Raw genomic sequence first — 25,853 nt, forward strand, 5'->3', positions numbered from 1 at the left:
AAAAATTATGTTTGTTTCTTTTTTTCTATCCTTTTTTCTGCCTTTATGTGCTCATTTTTCTACCTTGTTATTTATTTAACTTGCTTACTGTTATGTTAGTTTTATTTATTCTTTTCTCTCTGAGCTGGCTTAATTTGTTGCCTTCACTTCTGTTGTTCACTGCTCCAGCCTCTTGTTGTTTTCTCTGCCAGCTCTGTTCTGTCTTTCGGTGCTCAGAGCAGCCTTGTCTCTGCTCTAGTCAGCTCTCTTGGCCTGCTGTTCAGCTTTGTTTGGCTCAGCTCCACTGTCTGGTCTGCTCTGCTCTGCTCCACTTGCCATTCAGTTCCACCGTCGCTTTCCCCATTGCTCTCTGTGCTGCTCTCAGGCTCTAGCTTGTTGCACCAGCCTTTGCTGCTGGCTCTTCTCCCTGCTGCACTGATGCTGCTTTTTGCTCTGCGGTCATGTGGCTCCCGTTTGCTGGTCCGTCATGCCGGTACACTGCTTCCCCCAGCAAATAGGACTAACCTGGATAGTACACAGCAAGCTCGCCTCTCCTCTCTCCTCCTCCTCCCTGCTCCGCTCTCTCACTGGCTCGCCTCTTTGTTGCTGCCTGCCATTCTCTGCCTTCAGTCTGCTGGCTTCTCCATCCCATAGCTGATTTTTCTCTCTGCTCCACAGCTGGCCCCATTCGCTCACTAGCTTGCCTCACTGTTCTCCACTGATTGGTTTTGCTCCCCCCAGTCAGTTTGCCTCTGCTCACCTCACTTCAATGAACCTTCGGTCTCTTGGGTGGCCTCTTGGGTGTAGCTGGGGTTCTGCCTCTCATAATTTCTCCAGTCTTCATATCCTTTTCCTTTCCCCAGTTTTTTTTTTCGTTTTCTATGACTTATCTTTCCCACTCAATCTCTCCTCCTACCATTTTATCTTAGTTTAATAGCAACTTTTCTCTCTGTGATGTAACTATACTTCCTCTGTTGCCGCCATCTTGGAACCATCTTGTTTGGATGTCCAAATCATCTGGTTTGGACATTTGTAGAATGGAAGACAGGTCCTATTCAATTTAAATGAAAGTAAACCTGTTAAATTTGAACATCCAAACTGATTTGAACCAAATCTTTCATCATATCAGATTCATTGTGCACCAATTACAATGATTAAAATACATACATACATGCCAATTTGTCAAAGTGCCTGAATTGGACAAAATTGATTTGGACATATTTGGTCAAATGGATCTAATAAAACTGTCTATTCAATCTGTGAAATGAATTTGACATTCAGAATTAGTTCAAATCAATTCAGAGCTTCAAAAAGTTATACAGTAACAGACAAAAATCCAAAGATCTGGAAAGGTTTTTCTATTGCTCTGGACTAGAATTTTTTTGGAGGCATGTTACCATTTTAACTAGATTTTTTAATCTATCCAGCTGCCATGGTATATTCATGCACTAGTGAACTAAACAGGCATTACAAGGTCCAGTGCTACTTTCTGTAAAGAATCTAATCTCCATAAAATATTCTAAGTGTTTCTATTACACTAATATTCACTGTCAGTAGAATTATTTAGTACCTAAAACAGTGTAGATGCTTCGAATAAATGTATCTGTAATAAAACTTAAGGCATTTAACTTGCAATTTAACTTGCAACTACTAGATTTCAGCTTTAACAGCCATCAATCCCACTAAGAATTGAATGTGACAGCAGACTGTGATTTGTAACAACACTCCATTAATTCTCACTGCAACCAATAAGGACCCACCAAGGACATCTAAAGCTATGAATCTAAACTTAGAACAGAGGCAGAACAATGCATTCACTTATTTCAAGTTTTATTTGTAAAAAATCTGGTTCTAACAGAACCCTTACATACTTCAAGACAAGTACTCTCCATTATTTCTGCTTGACTAATTACCGTTTCACTTGGCAGGTTAAAATTTGATGTTAGAATACTTCAAGTTCTAGGTGTTTGATCAAGAGAGGCAGCTCTTCATAAAAATTAGAGAAAACTAGAAAATTCCAAACTATTATATCAGATAATAGGGCTAGGACAGTCTTTCTTAATCTAATGTCCTCCAGATATTCCAATTTTTAATCCCTTTAACTTCCAACTGGAAGAAACAGCAGAAACTAGTTCAGATAATCAGCTATTAATGATTCTACAGTATATTATTTATTTAATTATTGTAATATTAATGCATAAAAGCACAAAACAGCAAAAACAATGTATTATTTTATGTATTATATTCTGCTTGTCTTCAGTTCAATGTACTTTTATATTCTTTCATTTTTCTGTTTATCAGAGATATCCACAACTCCATTTACAATGTTCAGATGTCCTTGGGCCCGGGTTCCGGTTTGAGCTTTTTCAGCGACAGACCTCGTCTCTGCGAGGTTTCAATCCGTGTTCGCCGCTGGAGCACCCTGAGCCGGCTGGTTTCGGGGCTAAGCCACCTCGTAGAGGTGGTGAAGAGGAGGGAGACTGCCAGCAGGGTTGAGGAGAGCCGCATCTCTCCTCCCCAGCTGGCCATTACTCCCTTTCCTGTAGGTGGTTGCAGTGGTGGTCAGAAATGGCCACCACAAAGAAGAACTCAACCGGAAAAGAATGTGCAGGAGGAAGATAAGAAGAGAAAGTTTTGGTTGACCGGGTCAAACAGCAAAAGCAACAAATAAGGTATCCTGGAATTGAAACTGTTAAAAAACAATAACATTGTTCCCTAAGAAGAATTTTAAGCTGCGAAGGAGAAAGAAAAGGGAAACGATTTGGTTTTCTCCTTTTCCTATACTGACAGCTAAGAGACTTAAGCAAGAAATTGGAAAAAAAATCCACTTTGACATCAATAGGCATTTAATGCTGAAAATAAAAAGTCAAAGAGATAATAAAGATTTCTGGATAATTAAAAGCTTTTGAAAACAGGAAAGGAGAGAGGAAGAATAAAAGGGCAGGATCTGGAAGGGAGGAGACTGCCTGGAATTAAAAAAGAACTTACAGCAAAATCTCAACAAGACTTCCAAAAGATACATTCTAACTGAAATATTGCAACAAAAACCCCAGGAAGAGAAAGTCGAAAAAGATATTACTTGGGACTATCTGGATTACTTGATGATTTCTGGATTCTTGGTTATTGTTTTGAATGACTAAAATAAATCGGGTGGTTGTTTAAAACTTTTTTAAATGGCTCCACTTTTAGAAGAACTGAAAATGGAACTTAAAAAGTACAAAGAAGATGCACAAGAAGGGAAAGATTCTTTTGGCTTCGTATTTCAGTTTTTAGAAATGGAGTTTTGGAATTATGAGAAACAACAAGAAATGCCTGCAGAACAAGAAGATTGCGACAAAGAAGACATCTTTAATGAACAAGTAATCTTAGATGGGGGGAAAAAAGGAAAGGGGAGAAAGAGAATGGAAAGTTTAAGATTGGGAAAAACAACTCCCCCCCCCCCACAAAAAATAGAGTGAAAAATAAGTATAAAATCAGAAAGCAACAGAAGAGGGAAATGCAGAAGAGAGAATTAGAACTAGAGAGACAAGGGGGTAAAAAGGGGAGGGAGAAAATGAGAGGGAAGAAAGAAAGGAAAAGAAGTTATAAAGGACAGAAGCAAAATATAGAGAAACAGGGTCTATTTAGAGATAATGGATGAAAACTTAATAGAAAAAGGGATTCTGCAAAGGTACATAAGATAGTATGGTTATATTAGAAGCAGAAATAATTTTAGAAAATATGAAACAATGTATGATTAAAACAACTGATAAAATAGCTATCGTAATTCAGTGGAATGCTTGTCAATAAATAAATGTAACAAAAGGTATATTTAATGATTTATAAAACATATGTGAAGAAAAATAAGGGAAAAATTAATTATGGAGATTATATGTGTTTTTAAGGAAGCATGATATTTAATTGAAAAGAAGTGTTAAAGATGTTATGGTTTTAATGATTATTAATGATAGAACAGAACTGGAATGGAATGAGGGTTTATAATTACATATATTTACAATCTTTTTTTAAAAAGAATATAGTGTGTATTATTAGAATGTGCCAAGCAGAATTTGATTGGAAGTTATGTATTATGTATTATATTGAATGTTATAACCTTAAGGTATACATTGAAGTTTAAATAAGAGTTGAATGGATAAAATTAAAAGATATAAAGGTGTCATACTCCAATTAGTAACTACAGGAGAAAATTTGTTTAATGAGAAAACATAATATGAAATTGAAACAGAACAGACAAAAGTATAAATATAATGATTTGAATTGAGATGAAATAATCAAAATAAAATTGAGAAAATTAAAAGAGGGGAAAAACTATATAGAAAATGTAAAATAGTATAAGATATGGAATAGAATACAAAAAGGAGCATATAAATAAGTATAAATAAGTTCAACCTGGGACCATGCTATTTTCGAATGAGCAAGGGGTAGAGATATCGGCATGCTATTGAGGTCCTGGTGAGAGTGAAGGGACCTCCCACCAACCCAACAAAGGGTCAATTCAGTGACCAATCAGGATTACAGATGTGGCCACATGACAAGAACTACATTTCCCAAGATGTGTTAAACTACATTTACCATGATGCATTCCCTTAATGGGACAGCTCTCGATTTCTAACTAACTATGCCAATTTCCATTAACTATAACTGGCTGGACAGCACAGTGCTGTGTATCTTTGTTTTATGGTTTCTTTTTTTTAAAAAAACAGCTAATTTTACGTGATGGCCCCTTCCCACAGCTCCACACAGTTCTTAATTTCTGCTGATTTATTTTGAATCCTTGCCATATCAGATGTAGTATTAAATGGAGTTTGGGATATCTGGCAGTGACTTTTGCCAATCACCAGCTAAAACAAATGGTTAGCAAATACACCACAGGCTTCCATACTTGACCAGATGCATTCCTGACAAATTATAAATCACTGCTATTATCTTATACAACAACAGAGAGTGTCGATTTTATGTGCATTCTACCAAGAAATCAAGCATACTTAATTGGATACAGATCATATGAACATGCATATGAACACTTGCATTCATATACAAAATAATCATATAGAGACTGTAAAAATCACATACGTTCATTGCAGATTTGAATCCTATAAATATTCTGCATATTCAGAATCTGATGCCTGTGTATATCTCACTACATGTAACAGAGTGTACTTCAAATTAAATGTAGATAGAGTTCAACACATCACCATCAAAATCTGTAAAAAATTATACAACAGAATAATCTCTAATTCAGGAAAATTAGACTTGAGCTAATTCCCGAGCACCCATTCAACTAAGGGCAGCTTATAGTTAAGATACTTTCTACTATGACTGAAAGTAGTCCTACAGGATTTCAGAAAAAGACTGTCCTGGTTATAGCTTGAGATACAATAAATTGAATCTACAAGTTGTTCTGTACAGAATTTAGGGGAATTTAGGGGAAAAATAAACCATAGGATACTCAGAATTCTCATATTCTCTAATAAGTACAATTTCTACAATATGTGCTTCTATCCTAGAATAACATATCATGACAGTCAAGATGATCCAAAGGTAGCACTACATTAAACATAGTTAATGCTATCATTGCAAATATTAACTTTTATGAACATCTGATTAATATTTGAATAGAGAGTATGCCTATATATTTCTTTTCATATACAAATAAAATATATGAAATCAACTTACAGAGAAAGGAAAGTAATGTTTACTGAAGTAGGTCCAAGATTTGGAATAGCTTCCAATTCATTGTTGTTCAGTTTTCTGTTTTAAAAGAAATAATGAAAGTTTAGCCAAGATAGACATAAATGGTAACTGGTATCTTATCTTCCCTTCCTATTTTATCTCTTAACAACTTAGCAGTTTTCACCTCCCACCCTCATAATGGCACAAATTCCCAAAGAAACGAAGTCTTTTAATGATGCTGACTTCCAAATGCCCAGTGAATTGTTGTAAGTCCTTTGAACATTTGCATTTGCCATTTATCTATGGAATACTAAACCAGAATCCTGGTTTATTGAGAGTATCCTTTGTGTGGTACATGTGGCTCATTTACTCCTCTCCATGCTAGTGAACCTGCCCCCCCTCCCACGGAAACTGCTTTACTGGTTTTTTTTTTAATTCTTAGAAGTTGGTTTCTGCATAGATAGAAAAAAAAAGGCTAGTGATTGGTTGTGGTTGTGTAATACCTTCTGTGACTTGGCATATAACTGTTACTACTTGTGCTTTCCATTAGCTGGGAGCTATCAGCTATCAAACAAGAGGAGCTTTCACTTAGCAGCATGGGCAGTGAGTGAGGGTATTGAAATACAGCAGTGTGTCATGTGTCTAAATAGGTAAATACCATTTTTTTTTCGAGTATAAGACAATCCGAAGTATAAGACGCACCTAGCTTTGGGGAGGAAAACAAGGGGGAAAAATCTGCCTCTGCCTCCCAGCAATTTGTATCCTTGTAGCAAAAAAGGAAACAGCCTGGTCAGCTTCAGCACAGCCTTATTAGCACAAGCAGCTGATTGTTGGCTGGATCTGCCTCCCAACAATCAGCTGTTTCAGACTGCAGGGATTGCCATCACCTATTGCCAACTCTGTGTGTCCCATTTTCAGCCACCGCACGCCCCGTTTTTGGCCTCCATGTGCCCCATTTTCAGTCCATTCCAGGCAGCAGGGATTGGAATGAGATGAAAATGGGGCACTCGGAGGCTGAAAACAGAGCATGCAAAGGACAAAAATGGGATGCAGAGGCCAAAAATGGGCCGCACGGAGGCAGCAATAGGTGATGGCAATCCCTGCCTGAAACAGCTGATCGTCAGGAGGCCGATCCAACAGACAATTAACTGCTCGTACTAAATCAAGCTGTGCTGAAGCTGACCAGGCTGTTTGCTGCAAGGAGGCAAATTGGTGAGAGACAGATGCTAAAGGGTGGGGGCCGGCAGGTGAGCGGGGCTTTGGCAACATTAGCTGTATAAGATGCACAGACATTTCCATGCACTTTTTTGGGGGGTGGGGGAGTGCATCTTATACACTGAAAAATACGGTATATGGTCATGACTAGGCAGAAAACATTGCTACTCATCTCTAAGAAATGCAAAGCGAAAGCCAACTGCTTTATATATCAGCTTTCTTTGGAATCACAACTTATCTCTGAATTCAAATCAAATCATTCTAGGTTTTATATGCACATGTCATTATGATTTTAGAAATTTAGAATAAAGCAATGGAAAAGAAGACATTTATAACAAGATAGCCATAAGAATCTGGCTGAGGCAGAACAAATACTTACATTTCTCGCAGATTATAAAGATGACTCAAAGAACTAGAGTTGATTGAAGACAATCTATTGTGGCTTAGATCACTGTAAAATTTTTAAAAAGCATGAATACTCATCAAAATGAGAGATATTTAAAAATAATCTAAATACATTTTGATTCGTATCTATCTTCTCCCATTTTCCCTCAGCAGCTCATATGATAGCCTTTCATATATTTTCATATGATGTCTATCAAGTGCATACAACTCAAAAGCTATTTTCATAGGAGCTTAAAACAATAAAATAAAAAACTATTTAAGACCAGCATGTCAAATAACTGTCCTGTGTAGCAGATAAATAAAATAAAATCTATCTTGGCAGCATAGGAGACCAAAGGCACATTTGGCAAACAAAGCTAATGCTGTCTTTCAATTTATAGTTTTTACTTGATATGTCTAAATTTGTGGTATATGGATATACTGATGTTGGGTGGCATGGAAACTTCTCCCATTCATATGTCTCTGCATCATTAATTCTCACATATAAAATGCAATATCAAGTATGGGGGAAAAAACCCAAATAAATACTTCAGCTTCAAGGCATAACCCATTTCAGATTCAGCAGTGAATAAAACTGCTCAATATGCCAAAGAAATCTATTCCCTGTAAGATCATGTGTTTATTTCTGGTATGCATATTCTTGATGGGTATGTATCTGTACCTTCTGGAAGAAATTAAAAAATGCATGAATATTGTGTAAGTGGTCTAAAAAAGCTCACAATAAATACCACCCTGATTTATACTAATATTTACTAATACTAATATAGCAATATTTGACTTTGGATCAAGGCATTATAAGCCCAATTTTATAAAATTATTATTATTAAAATACATTAACCTTTATTCTGCATAAGCAAAGAATATGAATAATTATTTAAACACAGGATTTCAGGTTTCTATTGACTTAAGTTACAGCTAAAACAGATAAATGCATATGCAAGGCACCAAGGTAGAAACTAGCTAGAAGACTCTGAGTTGTAGTCCCACCTTAGTCACAAAGCCAGTTGGGTGATTTCGGACTCACCACTCACACCCAGCCTTTAGAAGAAAACAATGGCAAACTACTTCTGAAATATGCTGAGGAAACCTTAGGGACTCATCTAGGAAGTCAACATTGACTGGAAGGCCTGACACTAAATAAAGATAGGAAGGAGTCAACATCATGAAATAATATAGAAGACATACTTTCTTTAGGGTCTGACAGATAATAAGAGAAATGAGTAGAATTGCTTTGGTAAATGGGAATGTAGCAGCGAAGGAACCGGGCACAGATTTTACATTATAGAAATCTAACTGTTGCAACTACTGCTGTCAATTATCACTAAACTAGACTCAGGAATTTTCACTAAAGAGCTCAAACTTACTCTCCATCTGGCTTCTATCAAGGAGATTATATGTATATATGTAAACATATTTGTTATATTTAAACATATTTGCATTATTTTCAGACTACCTTTGTATTTTCAAGAAGTGCTGGTATCAGCAGATTTTCTGTGATCTGTTCGTTCCCTCCTCTGTCCAGATTTTTAGTGTGTCTTCATTACTCAGCAGCCAAAATCAAATACTAAATACTAATACTTATAAATACTAATACTTAAACAAGAAATTTAATAGGCCTGTCATTTAAATCTTTTTTTTTTTTGCTTATAGAAGCATACAAAAAGGAAAAGATTGTTTATTTGAAGAAGTAACAAGTAGAAATACTCTAAGAGCTGAAATAAACGTGATCTTTTCTGAAGTCAATTTTGAAGAAGCTTCCTGACAAAATAGGTTTTAAAATGCATCTCTTTCTGGCACCTCAAACAATTTTTGACATAAATCCTTAAACTGATATGAAACAATATGAATCATTCTTTCCTTGTAATTTAGCAGTAAGTAAGCACTAGCATCACTGAAGTTCTGGAGCACACATTTTCCACTCCTCTGGCCTCCCACGTCTTTAAAACCACAGTTTAAAAGTAAAATTTCTCCAGTGGTTTCAAATCTCTAGTAGCATTGGAAATTTTAAATGATTAAGAATGACTAGATTCTGGCATTAAAAATACGCATTTCACTTTTAAGAAGGCAGGCCTGTTAAGCTGCCATTAGTTGTTACAATCTTCGAAGGAGTAAGACTCTTCTTTAAACTTTTCAGAACAACATGCAGAGACCTTGCTCTCTTGGATGTGGAAAATGCAATGGATATCTTGAAACACTGCCTTTTTATTAAGAAACTGTGAGGTTTTGCAGAGCAGCAAGCCTCTGTGTACATATCTAGACAGATGTTGATCTCTTTGCAATATATATGTAAAATGAATGAAGATACGGCAACTTTGTTCACTTCTGCGTCCTCCAGTTACTTCCCATAAGGCTCCAAAGAGAAGAACCAAAGCTTTGAATTCAACACCACTACAGCAACTTTACAACTATGCATATCGTAACTATGATATAGTGTAAGAAGCCAAAATTAGACACCAAGAATTGAATTTGGCTTTAAACATGATAAACTGCATCTTTTTACAAATGAAAGCATATACTGTACTATTATCATTGAATGATGGAGAGGAAAAATCTCAGGAGCCTGACTTTCATTCAAGTAATATTAAATCATTTCTTGTTTGTATTTGAATGTTGGGACTGAAATCACAAACCCCTATTCAACTTCAACTTCTGAATACCAGCTCCTGAATTTCCTCGTTTCCTTAGATGTAGGGACAGATGTCAGTTTCATCCTTCACATTCTTGCATTAGGATAATGAAGATTTTTAGAAATATTATTCAAATGCACAAGTCATTGTTTGTTATCAGAAAATATTAACAATATATCTGTGATAGCGAACCTATGGCATATGTGCCAGAAGTGGCATGCAGGGCCATCTCTCTCCGGGCATGCCAGCCATCATCCATTGTTCTTCTGGGTTCCAGCCCGCTAGTCTTCATGTACACGGGAACACCGGAATCCAGAAGAGCAGCTCCCCGGCGTGCTAGCTGGTCTTCATGCACTCATGCGTGTTAGAAACTGGAAGACCGGTGGCTGGTGCACATGCATGCACCAGGAAGCTGAGCTTCCGGTTTCCAGCACTCCCACATGCGCGAAGATCAGCTAGCCAGCATACATACGCACGCAAAGAAAAGGTTTGCCATCACTGATATATATGATCTCAAATATGAGCAAAATGATGGTATAGAAAGTTAGCACCTACCCCTCTCCTAGAAGAATGAAATATTCTAGGAAATATTAAAAAGGCAGAATATTTCCCCGAAAAGAGAAATAGAAATCTTAAGGGACACAGAAACTCAGCCCCAGCAAATATTTTGGTGCCAGCTTATCTACAGAACAAAAGGCTGGGCCAGGTTATCTACAACACAAAAGACCTTCAGCTTCAGGGTGATAGGATTAGCCCTCACTCAAAATCCAAACAGAACAAAGCCATTAAGCCATAAAAGGAATTGCCTAAAGCCCCTTCATTACATCACTCAGCAAGATTCAACCAAGCCTGGGACTCAAGACAACCTACAAAGTTACCCCTGCATGGCCCTATGGGAGTCTGACAACCAATCAAGATACATTTCTTGCCGCAGGAACAGGAAGTAAGTTCAAAGCCCAACAGAGAGTATAAATCTCTCCCTCTCTTACCCATGTGCTCATTTTTGCCCAGGACCTCAAACCATGTGGTCCTGTCCACCATTAAAACCATCATTCCAAGCAGTCTCTATGTTTTGAGTGTCTTTCTTCCCACTTGGAACTATACCCAGGTGGACATTTCTTCCAACAATGGTAAAGAAATAGAGCAACCTAATACTATGCCCCAAGGTTCATAAAACTTAGTAATTTCAGAAACAGTCTTCACAAAGCACACTTATATAATTGACTCAATGTACTTTGTTAAGTATAGTATCTTCTTTTTGAAAATGCTGAAATCTAGTTTTTTTTTTAATGCAAATCCAGCAACATATTAATTAAACCCCACTGAGACCTTGAGAATTGCTAATTCAGCAGAAAGAAGGAAAGCTAAAAAACAAAGAGGTAGGCTGTAGCTGTTTTAAGACACAGGTCCAAAGTGACTCATAAATCAGCCTGCTGTGTTCAAATTCCAGTCTGGAAAATACTGCAGAACAGCTGTGAAAACTATCCAAACTTTTTTTCCCCTCTAGCATGTCTGGTAAGGACTAGAGAGTTTAGAATATGTAAATACCGAGATGTAATGCAAACATTAGTAGAAAGCATCCTTTAGATTTCCCTCCCTGTCTCAGTGACAGACTTAACATTCCTAGACAATCCTGATAAAATAATCTAAAATTCCAAAGAGAATGGAAAAACATCAAAGATGTTTGGCAATTATTCAGATTTTCTCTTCTTTTCCCATCTGGCTGCTATACTTTAAACCTAACAAAAGCTACATTCTTAAAATGAGGAGTTGTTTCTATGAATTCTTAAACCTTTACGCTAAAGTTGGACTGCAGAGGTTTTTAAAAAATAAATTATTATAAACATTCACCTCTTTTGAACAGTCTTGGCTTTATTTTTAGTATATGCATACATCTTTATGAAAGCCTGCATTAAAGCTGTGTTAAAACTGGCTGTTTTCCACTACCCATTTTGCTATGTCAATCACAATTATAAGAGTAACCACAATGCTGACAACATGTAAAGATAATTTCAGTCTTTCAAGAACCAGGAACCTTTGGAGAGCTTCCAAAATTTAAAAATAATAATTTCAAAATTTGTACTTAGTTTGTTCCTACCAACCATCCAGCATTTATTTTATCTAGAACTTTGAATATGAAAATAAAATTAAAACAGGGGTTGTCTCCCCAAGAAATTATATAAAGAAAAAGGTTGGGTTGAGCAAAACTACATATATTTTACAGGGTGAACCTTTGTCTGCTTGCCTGCCGCCCCCCCCACCCCGCGTGTGTGTGTGTGTGTGTGTGTGTGTGTGTGTGTGTGTGTACAAAGGCTCACCCTGTAAATATATGTCAATTTTGCTCAACCCAACCTTTTTCTTTGTATAATATCTTGGGGACACATCTCTCTCTCTCTCTCTCTCTCTCTCTCTCTCTCTCTCTCTCCCTCCTCCCCCGCCCTCTCAAGTTAACTTTCAAGTTAACACTGTAGGTTTACACTGTGACTAATTATATTACCAGTAATAAATATATAAAATAAATTTCTCTTGGGGTTCATGATTTCTTTATACACACCTTCTCTCTCATATACACAGACACCCCACAGAGTTATATGCGTGTGCATGAGTGTGTGCAGTTTTAATAAATCAAATCCATTGTAATCAGCATTTTGTCTTTACTAAAAATTAAATTAAAAATATATTATTTAAATACAAAAACAAACCAAATGCTTTTTTGTTATTTATCTATTTATCCTGCTGCCAATATATCATGACATTCCTCACAAACAAACTGGGTAAACTATGATCGGTACTAAATACAGCCATTTTTGTTTAGTTGTTAGCATTTGAGGGTTCCTGGGGCAAGACCAAAAGGAGGCCAAGGGGGGAGGGAGGGAAGGAGGAACAGCCAGTTTGCTAGCTTTTTTTAAAGGCATGAAAAGCAAGCAATGAACAGTAACTGCTGAAGGTATTTAATTTTAACAAAAGAAACTTGTCACCAAATCTACCAGACCACATGGTCTGATGACATTTACAAAGATGTCACCCAGTCAGTTTAAGAACAAGTGACACAGCTGCCCATGAGTGATCACAGCAGGGTTCCTTACAAAAGACCAAGTGTGTATTTATACAAGTGGAGCCCATTTTTCACACTTCTTGTAAAGGAATGTGAACATACATATGGACAATTTGCCTCTCCAGGGGAAATCCAATTAGAAAGCTTCCACTGCTTCTGCAACCATAAAAGATCTCTTTGTTTTAATAAACACTAAATTAACTGTCACCAAGATATAGGTATCCTGTTCTTATTTTGATTAATCCACCATCCACTTGAAAAGAACATATTTTTAAGTTTTAAGTCCTAATTAATGAATTATTAGCTACACATCTCTATGTTGGTTTTACTGGTCTCTTACAAGCAAAAATGGTTATCCATGAAATTGGTTATTCAAGAAAACATGTACTTCTATAAGCACTTCTATTTCATATCTACTCAAAATTAAGTCCCTCTGTGTTCAAGGAGTTTTATTTGCAGACAATTAGTACATGTTTATTGCTTTTTCTCTTTCTAAATAAAACATTTAAAATACCCATAAACAGCCTTAGGTAAACTATCCCTCAAATCAAGCCTGACTCCTGAAAACTTAATGGACACATCTATGCTGTTTTCTTGTGTTTTCTGCTTAAGAAGTAACTGAGGTGTTTCAGTGGGACTGGGAGACAATTAGACAACCGATTTTATATTTTCAGAAATAGGAGGGGAAAAAAACCATTACATATTTGTCTTTTCTTCCCAGAAATCCTTAAGAGTCCTGGTGCAACCTGACATTACTGAAAGCACCTGAAAAGGCTCTATTTGCATGTCTGTAGTCTACTCCCACATTCCATCTAAAACTGTAATAAAATATAGACATGGTTGAACATCTGCCAATTTTTCTCTCTCATTTGGTTTTCTAGTTTGTTTTTTAAAAAGAAATCAGGGAGAGAAAGTTCTTGCCTGATAAAGAGTGCTTAAATACTGCACCTTTTGTGAACAGATATTTATAATAAACCTTGAAAAGGTTTTGTTCAAATGTTGTAAACAATTAGGTCTACCTTATATTGACTGGTTTTGGGCCTCTTTGCTATCATCTAGAAGTTTTCTGGATATTTACAATCTATATATAGCTTTTAATAAAAATGAAGATTTTAAAAAAAATTGTTTTAAAAAGTTATTCAAGATGATCTTTACATCACTTGTTATTTAGTAAATAAATATTTATTTTCTGTTTACATTCTTTGAATCTCCTTTCTCTAAGGCTACAATTCACATATTTATCTATGAACTGCATAGTTTCTGCATACAGGGGGATTTACATTTACAGCTATAATCATACATAGTTGATTCCATATGACTTACTATATGGAATGAATACATCAGTGTCTTTTTTTCAATAAGCAAGGACAATTTCCAGAAGAGGCAATTGAACAGAATTAGCTACAACTAATTGAAAGACTTCCTGTTATTTTAAATTCTTTACTAGCTTCTGAACTGAAACAGAAAATTACTATTTCTAGAAGTGATTGAAATGACAACACATACAGAACAAACATACAACACTAGTACATTTAAATACCTTGATGACTTTAAACAAATTAACAAATTAAGATTTTATATAAGAAATCCCTACAGAATTAAACAATATCAAAACTATTGTGGCCATCCCTCATGAAAATATAGATATTAATTTATCCCATTCTTAACAAAAATCTAAGTCAGAAGGAGAGAGTGTCTACAGAAACTAATAGAGCAATTAAATAAAATCACATGGACAAAAATTATTTAGAATCCTTCACTTTCCCATACAGATCTCACAGCATGCAGGATTGTTGCTCAGGAACCATACTGGACCCAAAGTTACTTTAAACACAAATAGAATGTTTTCTGTATCAGAAATTGGGGGAAATGGCCCTTAAAATATTTTTAGATTTCAGGTCCCATTGTCTATAACTGCTGATTAACAGTCATGATGCTCACAATAAATCCATGTGAATATCAGTGATAGAATTTATCTTCCTCATTACATTAGGTATTCTTGTTATTGCTTCTAAAAAATTGTACTGGTCCTAATTTAGATTTGCCCTTCAATTTTAAAATGAGAAGCAACTCCTGCTGAATAGTTATTTTAAAATGTCACTAGATAACATCCAAATCAAATAATATTAATGCATAATAATAATGCAATAACAGATTAGTTGTCATGTATCATACAAATGAATGTTGTTGGTTTTTTTGCTTTTACTTGAAAGACTAACTTGGTTAATCCTATCTCATCTCTTACATGTTCTGGTGCAATACATCAAAAGATCAACATATATGATCTTATCTTATTCAAGTTTGAAATCAACATATATCTTCTCTTACCCATGTTTGGAATCATATTCCCAGTACAGAGACAGACCAACACTTATAAACAGCTGGACTAATTTTCTCTATCCTGATAAATTCTAGTACCGGTATTTTGTATTACAATTACCACAATCCTTAGTTATCTATATTAACTATATGTACCTTACATTTACACAAGAGTAAGAAGTTGAAGGAAATTCATGTGCCTTCTTCAGAGTTGCATGAACAGACTTCTTTATGAAAGTATCTCGGTGGCGCAGTGGTTAGAATGCAGTACTGCCAGCTACTTCTGCTGATCACCATCTGCCAGCAGTTTGGCAGTTCAGGTCTCACAGGCTCAAGGTTGACTCAGCCTTCCATCCTTCCGAGATGGGTGAAATGAGAACCCTGATTGTTGGGGGCAATATGCCGACTCTGTAAACTGCTTAGAGAGGGCTGTAAAGCACAGTGAAGTGGTATATAAGTCTAAGTGCTATTGCTATTGCTATCTCCCATTTTAGGTTTTTGCAAGACATTTTTTAAAAACTGTTTTTCTCTTAAAAGATAAAACCCTAACAGGAAAAAAAATGCAAGAGAAAAACAGTGGCCCTTCTACTGGAATAGATGTAGATGTGACATGAACACTGGCCCACTACCCAAGTTTCAATGATTAATCATATATAAATCTACATTTTTTCTTCAGTTATCTAAATGGCAACATCTATTCCCCATTCAAAAGGCCATTACAATGTATAAAAATGTCAAGACCTTTTCTTGCAGCATCCAGATACTGATGTATCTCCAAAGCCTTAGCTCTAGAACAGGGGTGTCAAACTCGATTTAACTGAGGGCCGCATCAGGGTTGTGTTTGACCTGGGGGGGGCATGACCAGGGTGGGTGTGGCCAGCTTGCCATCACTCATATCGGGGACACCTTTGATGGCCGAGCACTCTGCCAGTAAAAATGGGCTCCTGAGCTCCGTTTTGGGTTGTGACGGACTCCTGCAGTCCTCTGCCAGTGAAAATGGTGTTCCATTTTCACTTGCAGAGGCACTGTGGGCTGGTGTTTCCAGGGTGGCCCTACAGGCCAGATCTAAGCACCCCGTAAGCCTTGAGTTTCACACCCCTGCTCTAGAAAGAGGGGAACATGTTGTACTTACTTGGATATTCTGGCTTCTTTCAATTAGTAGATTTGTTTTCTATTTTTAAGTCAACAATTGTACCTCTTTTTCCAACTAAGCCAGAGGCGGCACAAACCAACAAATCACAAGCACATGGAGCAATTCTGTTTTCATTCTTCTATCTTTTCCTTCTATGTAATCATGGTGATAGATACCTAACTGCCCCAACCAGGCAATCAGATGTCAGTACAAACTGTCACCATTACTGCCTTTCATTTTTCGAAGTGAGAAAAGGAAACCCTTCACTTAGTTACCGGTTTGCTCTTTCCTTCTAGACACAAAGCAATTGGAGACTGGCTAAAACCCCAACTTCCATGATGTCCTGAGAGTAAAAAAGCTTTGCTAGACCTCCTAGGCCATCCCTGTCCCCCAGGACTATTGAGAGGCACAAAATAAGTAAATGCCAGCTCCATTTGCACACAACAGGATATACCATAGTATCAGAAGTTGTTTAACTGCTTGCCTGTCTTTAAGTGAAAGGACCATTAAAACTTGGGCCAATCCTCATTTCTATAATGCCTAGATGCAAAGTATATAGGTGAGTAACTAAACTGCTTCCAGGTGATGGATAAGAATTATGGGAATGTTACCTTTCAACATGCTTGAAATGGGGAAGGATGGCTTAATGCTAATTCTATTGATGCTATTGCAGCTAGGACCTATCAGCAGCTAGGGCTGTACCCCACCAACTTTCTCCCTGCAACAGGAAGTACCAACACAACCCAGATAGCCTGGATGTTCTGGTTTGCTAAATCAATTCTATTGTCAGGCCTTGCATAACAGATAAACTGCCCATAAATTATCCATAAGGGTCCACACAAAAGGGATGAATCATAGTTTAGCCAAGGACATCTTAGCCTAGTTGTGTAAATGCAGTCTTAATGGCTAGAAAGGTGCAGGACAACTCTACAAGATTATCTCCAATCATTGACCTAGAGTCTCCATCCACACGGCCCAGAAGCTGGGATCAGGCTGCAGAAGTCTACCAGAGAGATGGGAAGCTGAGGTATTTGTGGGGAAGGGAGCCAAAGTGTTGAAAGCTTAGTTCTAGTTCCTCTCCAGCACCTCTATTTAGTGGGCTCAGCAGGAAAACCCTGATCACCTCCTAGCGCCGGAGATCCCTGTTTCAGACTCGCGGCCAGTACCTTCCCCCCATCCGCCTATACTCACAGCTGCACCGTCCTGCTGGGAAACAGTGCGGGGACTTCTCTCAGTTTGAGGCGGCTGCAATCCAATCGTTTTCCCAAACAACGGCAAGTAGTCGGGCGTTCTTGGGCCAGTCCTGAGAAGAAGAGACTGCAGCAAAAGAGCAGGCGTCCTAAAAGTGGCAGCGGCGGCCGCTGTACCACCCAGCGGCGCACAGAGGAGCCCATGTCCGAAGTCCCTCGTCCGTTCAGTATCTGAGGCTTTGGGGCTGGGGAAACGGAGTGCAGTCAAGACAAGGATTTGCCACTCTCAGGGCGCTGGGAGGCGTCGTTTCATTCCCTCCCGCCATCTGGCAAATCCGCAAGCAAGTCTCCTCGACGACCAGCCAACTCTACTCAGTTAGCCTAACTTTCTGGCGCTTTCCCAGCGCCTGCCCGGACAGGCTGAGCCCACCCCCTGCCATGTGATAACAACAAAACGGCGGGCGGGGCGGATTGGCTGAGGAAAGATGGGGGCACCCGGGGGAAGCAGAGCTCTGGCTTGGGGAGACGATCGGAGGATACGCTTTGCAGGCAAGTGTCTCCAGAACAAAAGCAGCGGAGCCATCTCGAGCTAAAGGGAAAAAAATCCAAACCCATTTGTGCAAACATACCAAATGTCCGCACAAATACGCCTAGAAGGTGATAAGGAAACTAAAGCTCCAGTCAATCTGATTTGATCAACATCTTGATTTTAGTAAAGATTTGAATTTTTTAAGACACAAAAAAACAGGCACCACATAAATACTACACGGAACAGCCCAGCATACACATTCTGGAAAAAAAAAGAAGGATGGGCTCCAGCGGGAGTCCAAAAGCTTGTAACTCTGGTCCTGGTGACCGACTCAGATTGGATCCTGCAAAATTTAAGTTCAAAATCTAAATAGAGGTCATTCAATAGCAGTTGAATGATAAGTGTTCTTTCTGCTGGTATGAGCTGGGCTTGATTGGAAAACGTCACAGCGTTTCTTATCTTAAGTATTGGCAAGGGCAATGACTCATTAAAAAACAAAAACAAGAATGACTAGAAATAAGCTGCTGTTTTATTTGTGTTTTAAAATAATTTATATCAATGGATAATATAATAAACTATATTGTTAGGAATCTATACACCAATTAGTTGGGTTGGCAATATATAAACCAACAATGTATGTTTGTAGCTTTAAGACAAAATCACTGTATTGATTTATACTATATTCCGACTGGTTGATTATATTGCAAATTATCATAAGAGGGAGCTAGAGATCATAGCTTGCTCTCTCTGACATTCTGTCTCTCTGACATTCTGTTGCTATCTAAGGTTCTCTGTTGTATTTATGCTGTGCTTATACTTTGATATCTTTGTTTAGTGTAAATGACAAAGGCAACCGGTAAGAAGACTTTGTAATTGGATATTCTTTGGACTGTAACAAGTATATGACCTGGACCGTTTATTGGACTGTGCTATTTCTTGAAGTAAACTTTAACTCAATTCAGTGTAGCTGTGTGTGGCTAAATAATTATTCATAACTACTCTCATAAATGTTTCCATGTGCATATACTTGTTACTCAGGGTTCTTCTGTACATATCATAACATGTATATTATTAACAAGTATATACCTAACTAAGAATTTGGAACTAGTAATTGCAAATATATGGCCTCTACACTATGCAAGAAATACAGCATTGCTAATCTTGACTCTTGTGTCAGAATTGTTACAAAAGACTCAAGGTGTGATAAGTAAGGTGGTGTTACCATACAAAAGAATTTAATAACTATTGGTTCTGTTATGGTCTTTTTTAAGAATGAGCTAAGGCAGGCATTAACAAATGATCAATGTTTAATGTAACAAATAAACAGGTTACCCGCATCAGCCAATATGCTTCGGAACTGGATAGCTGACGGATAACAGCTGATGCCGTGTGACAGCTCCCTTTTATAGTTCGCTGCCAGACGGCTCAGCCAATAGAAACACACAAAACTCTCGCTTAAAATGTGGATCAACAAGGGAACTTTTGTACAACGCAATACTCCTTTCCCCCAGCTAGGAGCATGCAGAATTGTTTAAATAGGCGGGGAGTCGTCTCTCTCACCCCGACCTGCGCAGTTCAGTCTTTGCAGCTGGCTGGAATGGATTGGCTGTCACCACTCCTGTAGAGGCGGCACTGGACTTCTTGCCACAGATGACTTGGAATCTCTCAGGAACTCTTCATACGGTAGGTTTGTTTCAGCACGTGCATCACTCATCAGTGTCTTGAATTCCAGTTCGTCGTTTCTACAATGCATTCCCTCTGTTTGCTCATTCCCTTCTGATTTACTTGGGAATGAGCCCCAACGACCTCTCAATTGGTCGATATGGTGGCGCCATATTCTGCCATCCTGTAAACCAATTGTATAAGACCTGGGCCCTGTGACAGCCACCACTTGCCCTGGAAGCCAAAGAGGATTACCCCCAAAATTCCTAGCATAGACAAGGTTGTTTACCTGGAATGATCTTACTCAGCTAAAAGAATCTAAGGGGATTGAGGGTGTGTAGCTTGGGTGGAGCCTATGTGAATTATTCCTAAGCCTCCTTCCCATTAACAGCTCTGCTGGAGAACGATTTGTCATTGAACTGGGCGTGATATATTGTGACAGTAAATAAGTGGCTAATTTTGAGTGCCAATTGTCTCCCTCAAGTCTGCCTAAAACCTCCTTGGCTGCCCTTACGGCTCTTTCAGCCTGTCCATTTGCTGCTGGGTGATAAGGGGCTGTCAGAGCATGTCGGACCCCCTTCTTAGCAAGAAACAATTCAAAACTAACTGATGTAAATTGCGGACCATTGTCTGAAACAAGAACATCTAGAAACCCATGAGCTGCAAACAGTCTAATGCTTTTATGACAGCTTCCAAAGTAGTAGTATGCATGAGGGTCAACTCAACCCATTTGGAGTAAGTGTCCACTACAATTAGGAATATGCGGCTATGGAAAGGGCCTGGCAAATCTATGTGGACTCATGACCATGGGGACTTAGCCAATTCCTATTCCCCTGGAGTGGCAGCTGGTGGGCCAGGGAGCGATAGCTGACATGTCTGGCAGGTCCTGACCCTAGTGGTTATGTCTGCATCTATGTCTGCACTGATTATGGGCAGAAGATAATCTGCCAGGCTATGCAGTTCACCATGCACCACTAGTCATTCAAGTGAAGCCTCTGGCAGTGCCTGTTGGTCTCCGGCAGAGAAGTTACCCTCACTCCATTGCACAAGCAATTCAAGACCAAATTACCAAATTCTTAAAGGCAGGCATTTTAACAACTATTCAATCTCCTTGGAATACTCCCATCTTACCCATCCCAAAGCCTGATGGCTCATATAGGCTCATCCAGGATTTGCAGAGACCCGTCCTTTAGTGTACACTTGAAGAAGTGCCCCTTATAATTGCCCTACCAGCAACAGGCAAGGAACATATGAGGCAGAAGAGGCCTTACTGGTGTCACTCTGGAAGCTGACCCTCTACGTATGGCTGAAAAGAAGAATGAGAAAAGCAGTACATTTTATGCTGTGTTTTGCTGCTTCTGAAGAGTATATATGTAAGTGTTGCTCCATAGGAGGTTGTTCAGATGTTGCTTTGGCTATATTGCTCTGAACCTTTGTGCAAATAAAAGCAACTTCTTTTGATTTCAAGGTCTGAGTCTTGTCATTTTCTGGAACAGTACATTTTATGCTATGTTTAAAATGAACTTTTTTATACTGTAAAGCAGCTTTTCCTGAACAGAATATTACAGATATGTTTGTCTATTTCCACCACTTAATTTCCATCACTTAAAAACATCTTGGATCATATTGAACTGGGAATTATAAAAAAATGTAACTCCCAACCGATTTGGAGGGCAACAGATTAATAAGAAGTATGGAATGAACACTGTATTATGGCATGCAACAAGTTTACATCATTTGTCATATTGTTGTATTTTAATTATATAAGTACAGGGAAGGCTGGGAGGTTGACATTTGAATAGTTTAATTTACTTGTTGGAGGATAACAATGCTTTCATATTCAGAAATATAAGTAATTCCATTAAAACAATATTTTAAAAATCCATTTCCAGATTTGCAGTTATCAAGAAATTGTTTTAGCCTGGTTAATTCAATCTGTATGGCATAGTAGATGGTGAGGATGTTGACGATGTCCTCATTTCCTCCAAAGTGTGTTCAGTTCCATGTACACATCCAATTAAAATATTCAATAAAATTTTGATAAGTAATTGTATTTTGTTTTGTTTAATCATTTTTAAAAAGAGTTCACTTTTGGAAAAACTCTGGTACTGGAATAGTTGCAATCACTGGGGGATGGGAGGGAGTTAGAAAACATTAAGATAATAAAAGTAATGCTAATAGATCAAGTTATTTAAAAATAGTAATTAATAAATGAGTAATTGCTCTCTGTTCTCCACAATAAGCACATTGGGGTTGATTGTAGGATGATCTAAAACTGCTTTTAAAGATTTTCTAGAAAAAACGGGAAACTTCATGAATCTCTTGAAACAAGATGCTTCTTTTAATTTTAAGATTGCTATTGCTATTGGAGGACTGATTGCTATTGCTATTGGAGGACTGTTTAGACCAGGGCTGTCAAACCTGCAGCCCATGGGCCAGATGTGTCATGCACTGGCCATGCTCACACCCAGTTTAGTGAAGGGGGGGGAAGTCCTGATACATCACATGACACTGTGATGACGCGAGTTTGATACCCCTGGTTTAGACGATTCAGTAGACAGCTTGTCAAGAGATACATATAAGCTTATGATAGAGCATCCCCTGAAAAAGCTGGTCATAGGTTTGAGATGAAATGGCAACCATAGGTCAATGTTTACAAGTTACATTTAGTAATCAGGAATAATCTTAACATCCTCCATATCCGAGTGAGTGACATAAAGTGATTTCATTGAAAAATGTACAGTATTAAAAATAGAGGCATCGTTAACTTCTTTTTGGCTTTGTTTTGCTTTGTTTTTTTTATGTTTCACATGGTTGAAGTATAAAATAAGTCTTAATGTACATAGGCACCTATGACATTGGAGCTGAAAAATTCTTGTTCATAATTGGCAATGTTGCCATCACATTTCAGCATGTCAGCTAAAGATCTGAGTGCAGAAGATGCTGTAAGCAATATAAGATGAACATATTACACAAAGCCAATGGTGATGAGTGTTGGAAGACATAATTCTGGAACATCCTCAGGGGCAAGTAGAAGAAAATTCCAAAGCCAATTCTAGAATTTGCAGTCCCTACATATTTCACAAATGCCAGTTTGGAGAAAGCTGACATAGATTATATGAATAGATTATTATCTATTCATTATAGCAAAATATTTTATCTTCTTCCCTCTGTTTAGTTTTCCCCACCCCTTGCTTCCCTTATCCTTCCTACTGTAAATTCTTTAAGGACACTCTTGCTCTCTACGCGAAAAAAGTTGATAATTTTTTAATACTACACATACATTACACATACACACGCAATCCTAATAACCATTTACCTTAGATCCTGTGATTACTCACTGCAATTCACATGCCTTTGAGGGGTAAAAAAAAAAAAGTGTTTAAATCATTTCCTTGTAATTGTAGAATCTTTTTCTAGTGTGTCATAAGTCCATCATGAACGTCCTGACATGCATCTACGATAGAATACGCCTTTGTGGTAGTGATTATACTTGATTTTCAGCTAAGACCCAACTGTGAAAACCAAATTATGGATAATTTGAGTTGTGCTGATTACAACTAGCAAAACCATATGAACTCTCTCTGAAAGTTTTGCCTAGGGCACCAAATGTTCAGCCATTTGTAGCATCCACCCAAATGTGGGGTGTTTGTCTCCATTACAAATAAACTTGACTCTCCTTTTCGCAGTTAGTAATAATGGCTAATGTCTTCAAGATATGTCCTGGATATGGTAAATGAGAAGTTAAATGAAGGCATGAAAGCTTGGTGGGAGTACAGGACAAAATAAGTCCTCTTTTTTATTACATTATCTTTTTAAAAAATATACAGCACTGTTCCACCCGCTTCCCTCCCTCCCTCCCTCTCCCTGTCTCTCTCTCCCACACATACACATATCTAAATACATACAAACTTGTGTGTTGTTCGCTAGCTGTAGTGAAGTGGAGATTATCTCCCTCTTCCAAAACTGTCAACCCATATGGGTACATGTGTATTTTGTGTGTGTGTGTGTATCAGTATGGCTTGACACAGTTTTGAAAACTTTGGGACGGAGTATATTCATGAACTGGAATAGAGCATGGTAACAAGGTCAGCCAATCAATAGGCAAAGCAACTAAGTCAGCCAATGAGAACTGTTTGGAATCTGAAACTAGAAGTAGCCTTGGAAACTGAAACTAGAAGTAGCCTTGGCATGACTCTATGTTAAGCTCTGCAGTTCTGAAGCTATGTTGAGCTCTGAGTCTGTCTATTGAAAATGAAACTGCTTCTCTCCTCTGCTTGCCTGCTGAACTAAAGCGAAACTGATTTCTGTTTCTGAGCTGAAGCTGAGTTGCTATTCTGCTCTGCACTTGTAACATCTTACTGAAGTTACTTGCAACATGTTTCTGCCTGAGTTTGCTCCATGTTGGAGAAATCTACAGCTGGTTTGTAAAATCTACTTATTATGTTTATAAAGATGTTAAATGAAGCATCAGCCATCTGTGTTTATTTTTTTGGCGCTGAATTAATGCTGCAAAACTCTGAATAGATACCATGTTTTCCCAAAAATAAGAGTAGATCTTATTTTCTTTTGGGCCCTAAAATAAGTACGAGGGCTTATTTGGAGGGGGTTCTTATCCCCCCCCCCATGTTTGGGAGGCCCACTTATGCTTCTTTGCAGCTGGGTCTGGAGACTGTGCGGTGCACCAGTGCCACCACCATGGGATGGGGTTGACCTGCCCCACATGCCCTGTACCAGTTACCTCAGGGCCCAACAGCCAAGCCACCCATGCCTCAACACCTGCCTTGTCTCGCCTCGTGTCGGTGGCTCCATCCCCATCCAGCAGGATCCCACGTTGCCACAGGCCCACTTCTGCCTGCTCACAGCCGCAACAAAGCACGAGGCTGAGCGACATGCCAGTGCTGCAGCCATGAGGCAAGGGGCAGGAGGCTGTGTTGTGCACCAGTGCCATCACCACAAGGTAGGTGGAGCTGCCCCATGTACCCCACACTGGCCTAACTCAGGGCCCTGCAGCAGGCCATCCACTCCCCGACACCTGCCTTGCTTTGTGGCCATAGCCAACACATCACACAGTCTCCTACTCAACTGCAACTGCAAGCAAGCACAAGAAGTGGGTCGGAGATCACATGGACTCCTGCTGCACATGGTTGCTGGTGCTGCTGCTATGAAGCAGCTGTCGGGTCATGGATGGCCTGGCTGTGGGGGTCCTGTGTAAGCCGGTGCAAGGCACATGGGCAGTTCTACCACCACCCTGCCTCGCCTTGTGGCTGTGCCACCATGATCAGCCAGACAGAATGGGCTGCACAGGTTCTTATGTAGGGCTTATTTGGGGGAAGGGCTTATATTAGGCACATGCATAAAAACATGCTAGGGCTTATTTTTGAGATAGGTCTTATTTTCAGGGAAACGGTATATATGTTTGTGTATGTGGATAGACAGACAGACAGACGGACTGATGATTGATAATGTCTAATATTGATTTCCTGTGGGTGTGAGATTTCCTTTAATTTCCTATCACTACTAAAATGGATGCTTGTAATCATATAATATCACCAAATTATGATGGCAAACCATAAATAACACCACCAGGATAGTTCCCAGAAGCCCCAAAACAACACTTTGGTGTCTAGCTAGAACTGACAATTGCTCACTCATTTTGCTGATCCAAACTCCATCATACCTTGATGGCAAAGCGGAACTTAATGGCTTTTGTGCTGAAGGTCCCAGGTTCAACCCCCAATTACTTCAGGATCTCCAGTGTGGATGGAAAATCTTCTTTCAAACCACTACTACTAACAAACTTGAACTCAGTTGTGATTGGAGTAAAATGTAAGCCTAATAAAACAAATAAACTATCTTGAGCTAAATAAACAAATACTTTACCTTAATAGAAGGGAGTTTCCTATGCTCCTATCTCTACATTACTATTTGTCTCCACCTGGTTTTTTTAATCATTACTCAATGGAAGTGATTTCTTCTTGTCCTCCCCTTCCTGTCTCTTTGTACCCTTGATGTTATTTTAGTTTAGATGGGTTTTAACTTTAAAAATATGTAACAATTTAATGTA

General features: G+C 38.4%; 1 protein-coding gene across 2 annotated transcripts in view; it reads right to left on the bottom strand.

The window, feature by feature from the left end:
- The window catches only part of LRIG3 (leucine rich repeats and immunoglobulin like domains 3), a 43,122-nt gene extending 25,144 nt beyond the window's left edge, over nucleotides 1-17,978 (bottom strand). For both annotated transcript variants that reach the window (XM_026700446.2, XM_026700461.2), the window contains exons 1-3: nucleotides 17,597-17,978; nucleotides 7,247-7,318; nucleotides 5,656-5,730 (exon numbers count right to left, since the gene is read on the bottom strand). In XM_026700446.2, coding sequence (XP_026556231.1) covers nucleotides 5,656-5,730; nucleotides 7,247-7,318; nucleotides 17,597-17,799 — 350 coding nt within the window. In that variant the 5' untranslated portion in view covers nucleotides 17,800-17,978. The remainder of the gene's footprint in view (nucleotides 1-5,655; nucleotides 5,731-7,246; nucleotides 7,319-17,596) is intronic.
- Between the last annotated feature and the right edge of the window lie 7,875 nt (nucleotides 17,979-25,853).

This window comes from Pseudonaja textilis, chromosome 5, assembly GCF_049901715.1.
Source record: "Pseudonaja textilis isolate UNSWEBS1 chromosome 5, rPseTex1.2, whole genome shotgun sequence".
Lineage (NCBI taxonomy): Eukaryota > Metazoa > Chordata > Lepidosauria > Squamata > Elapidae > Pseudonaja > Pseudonaja textilis.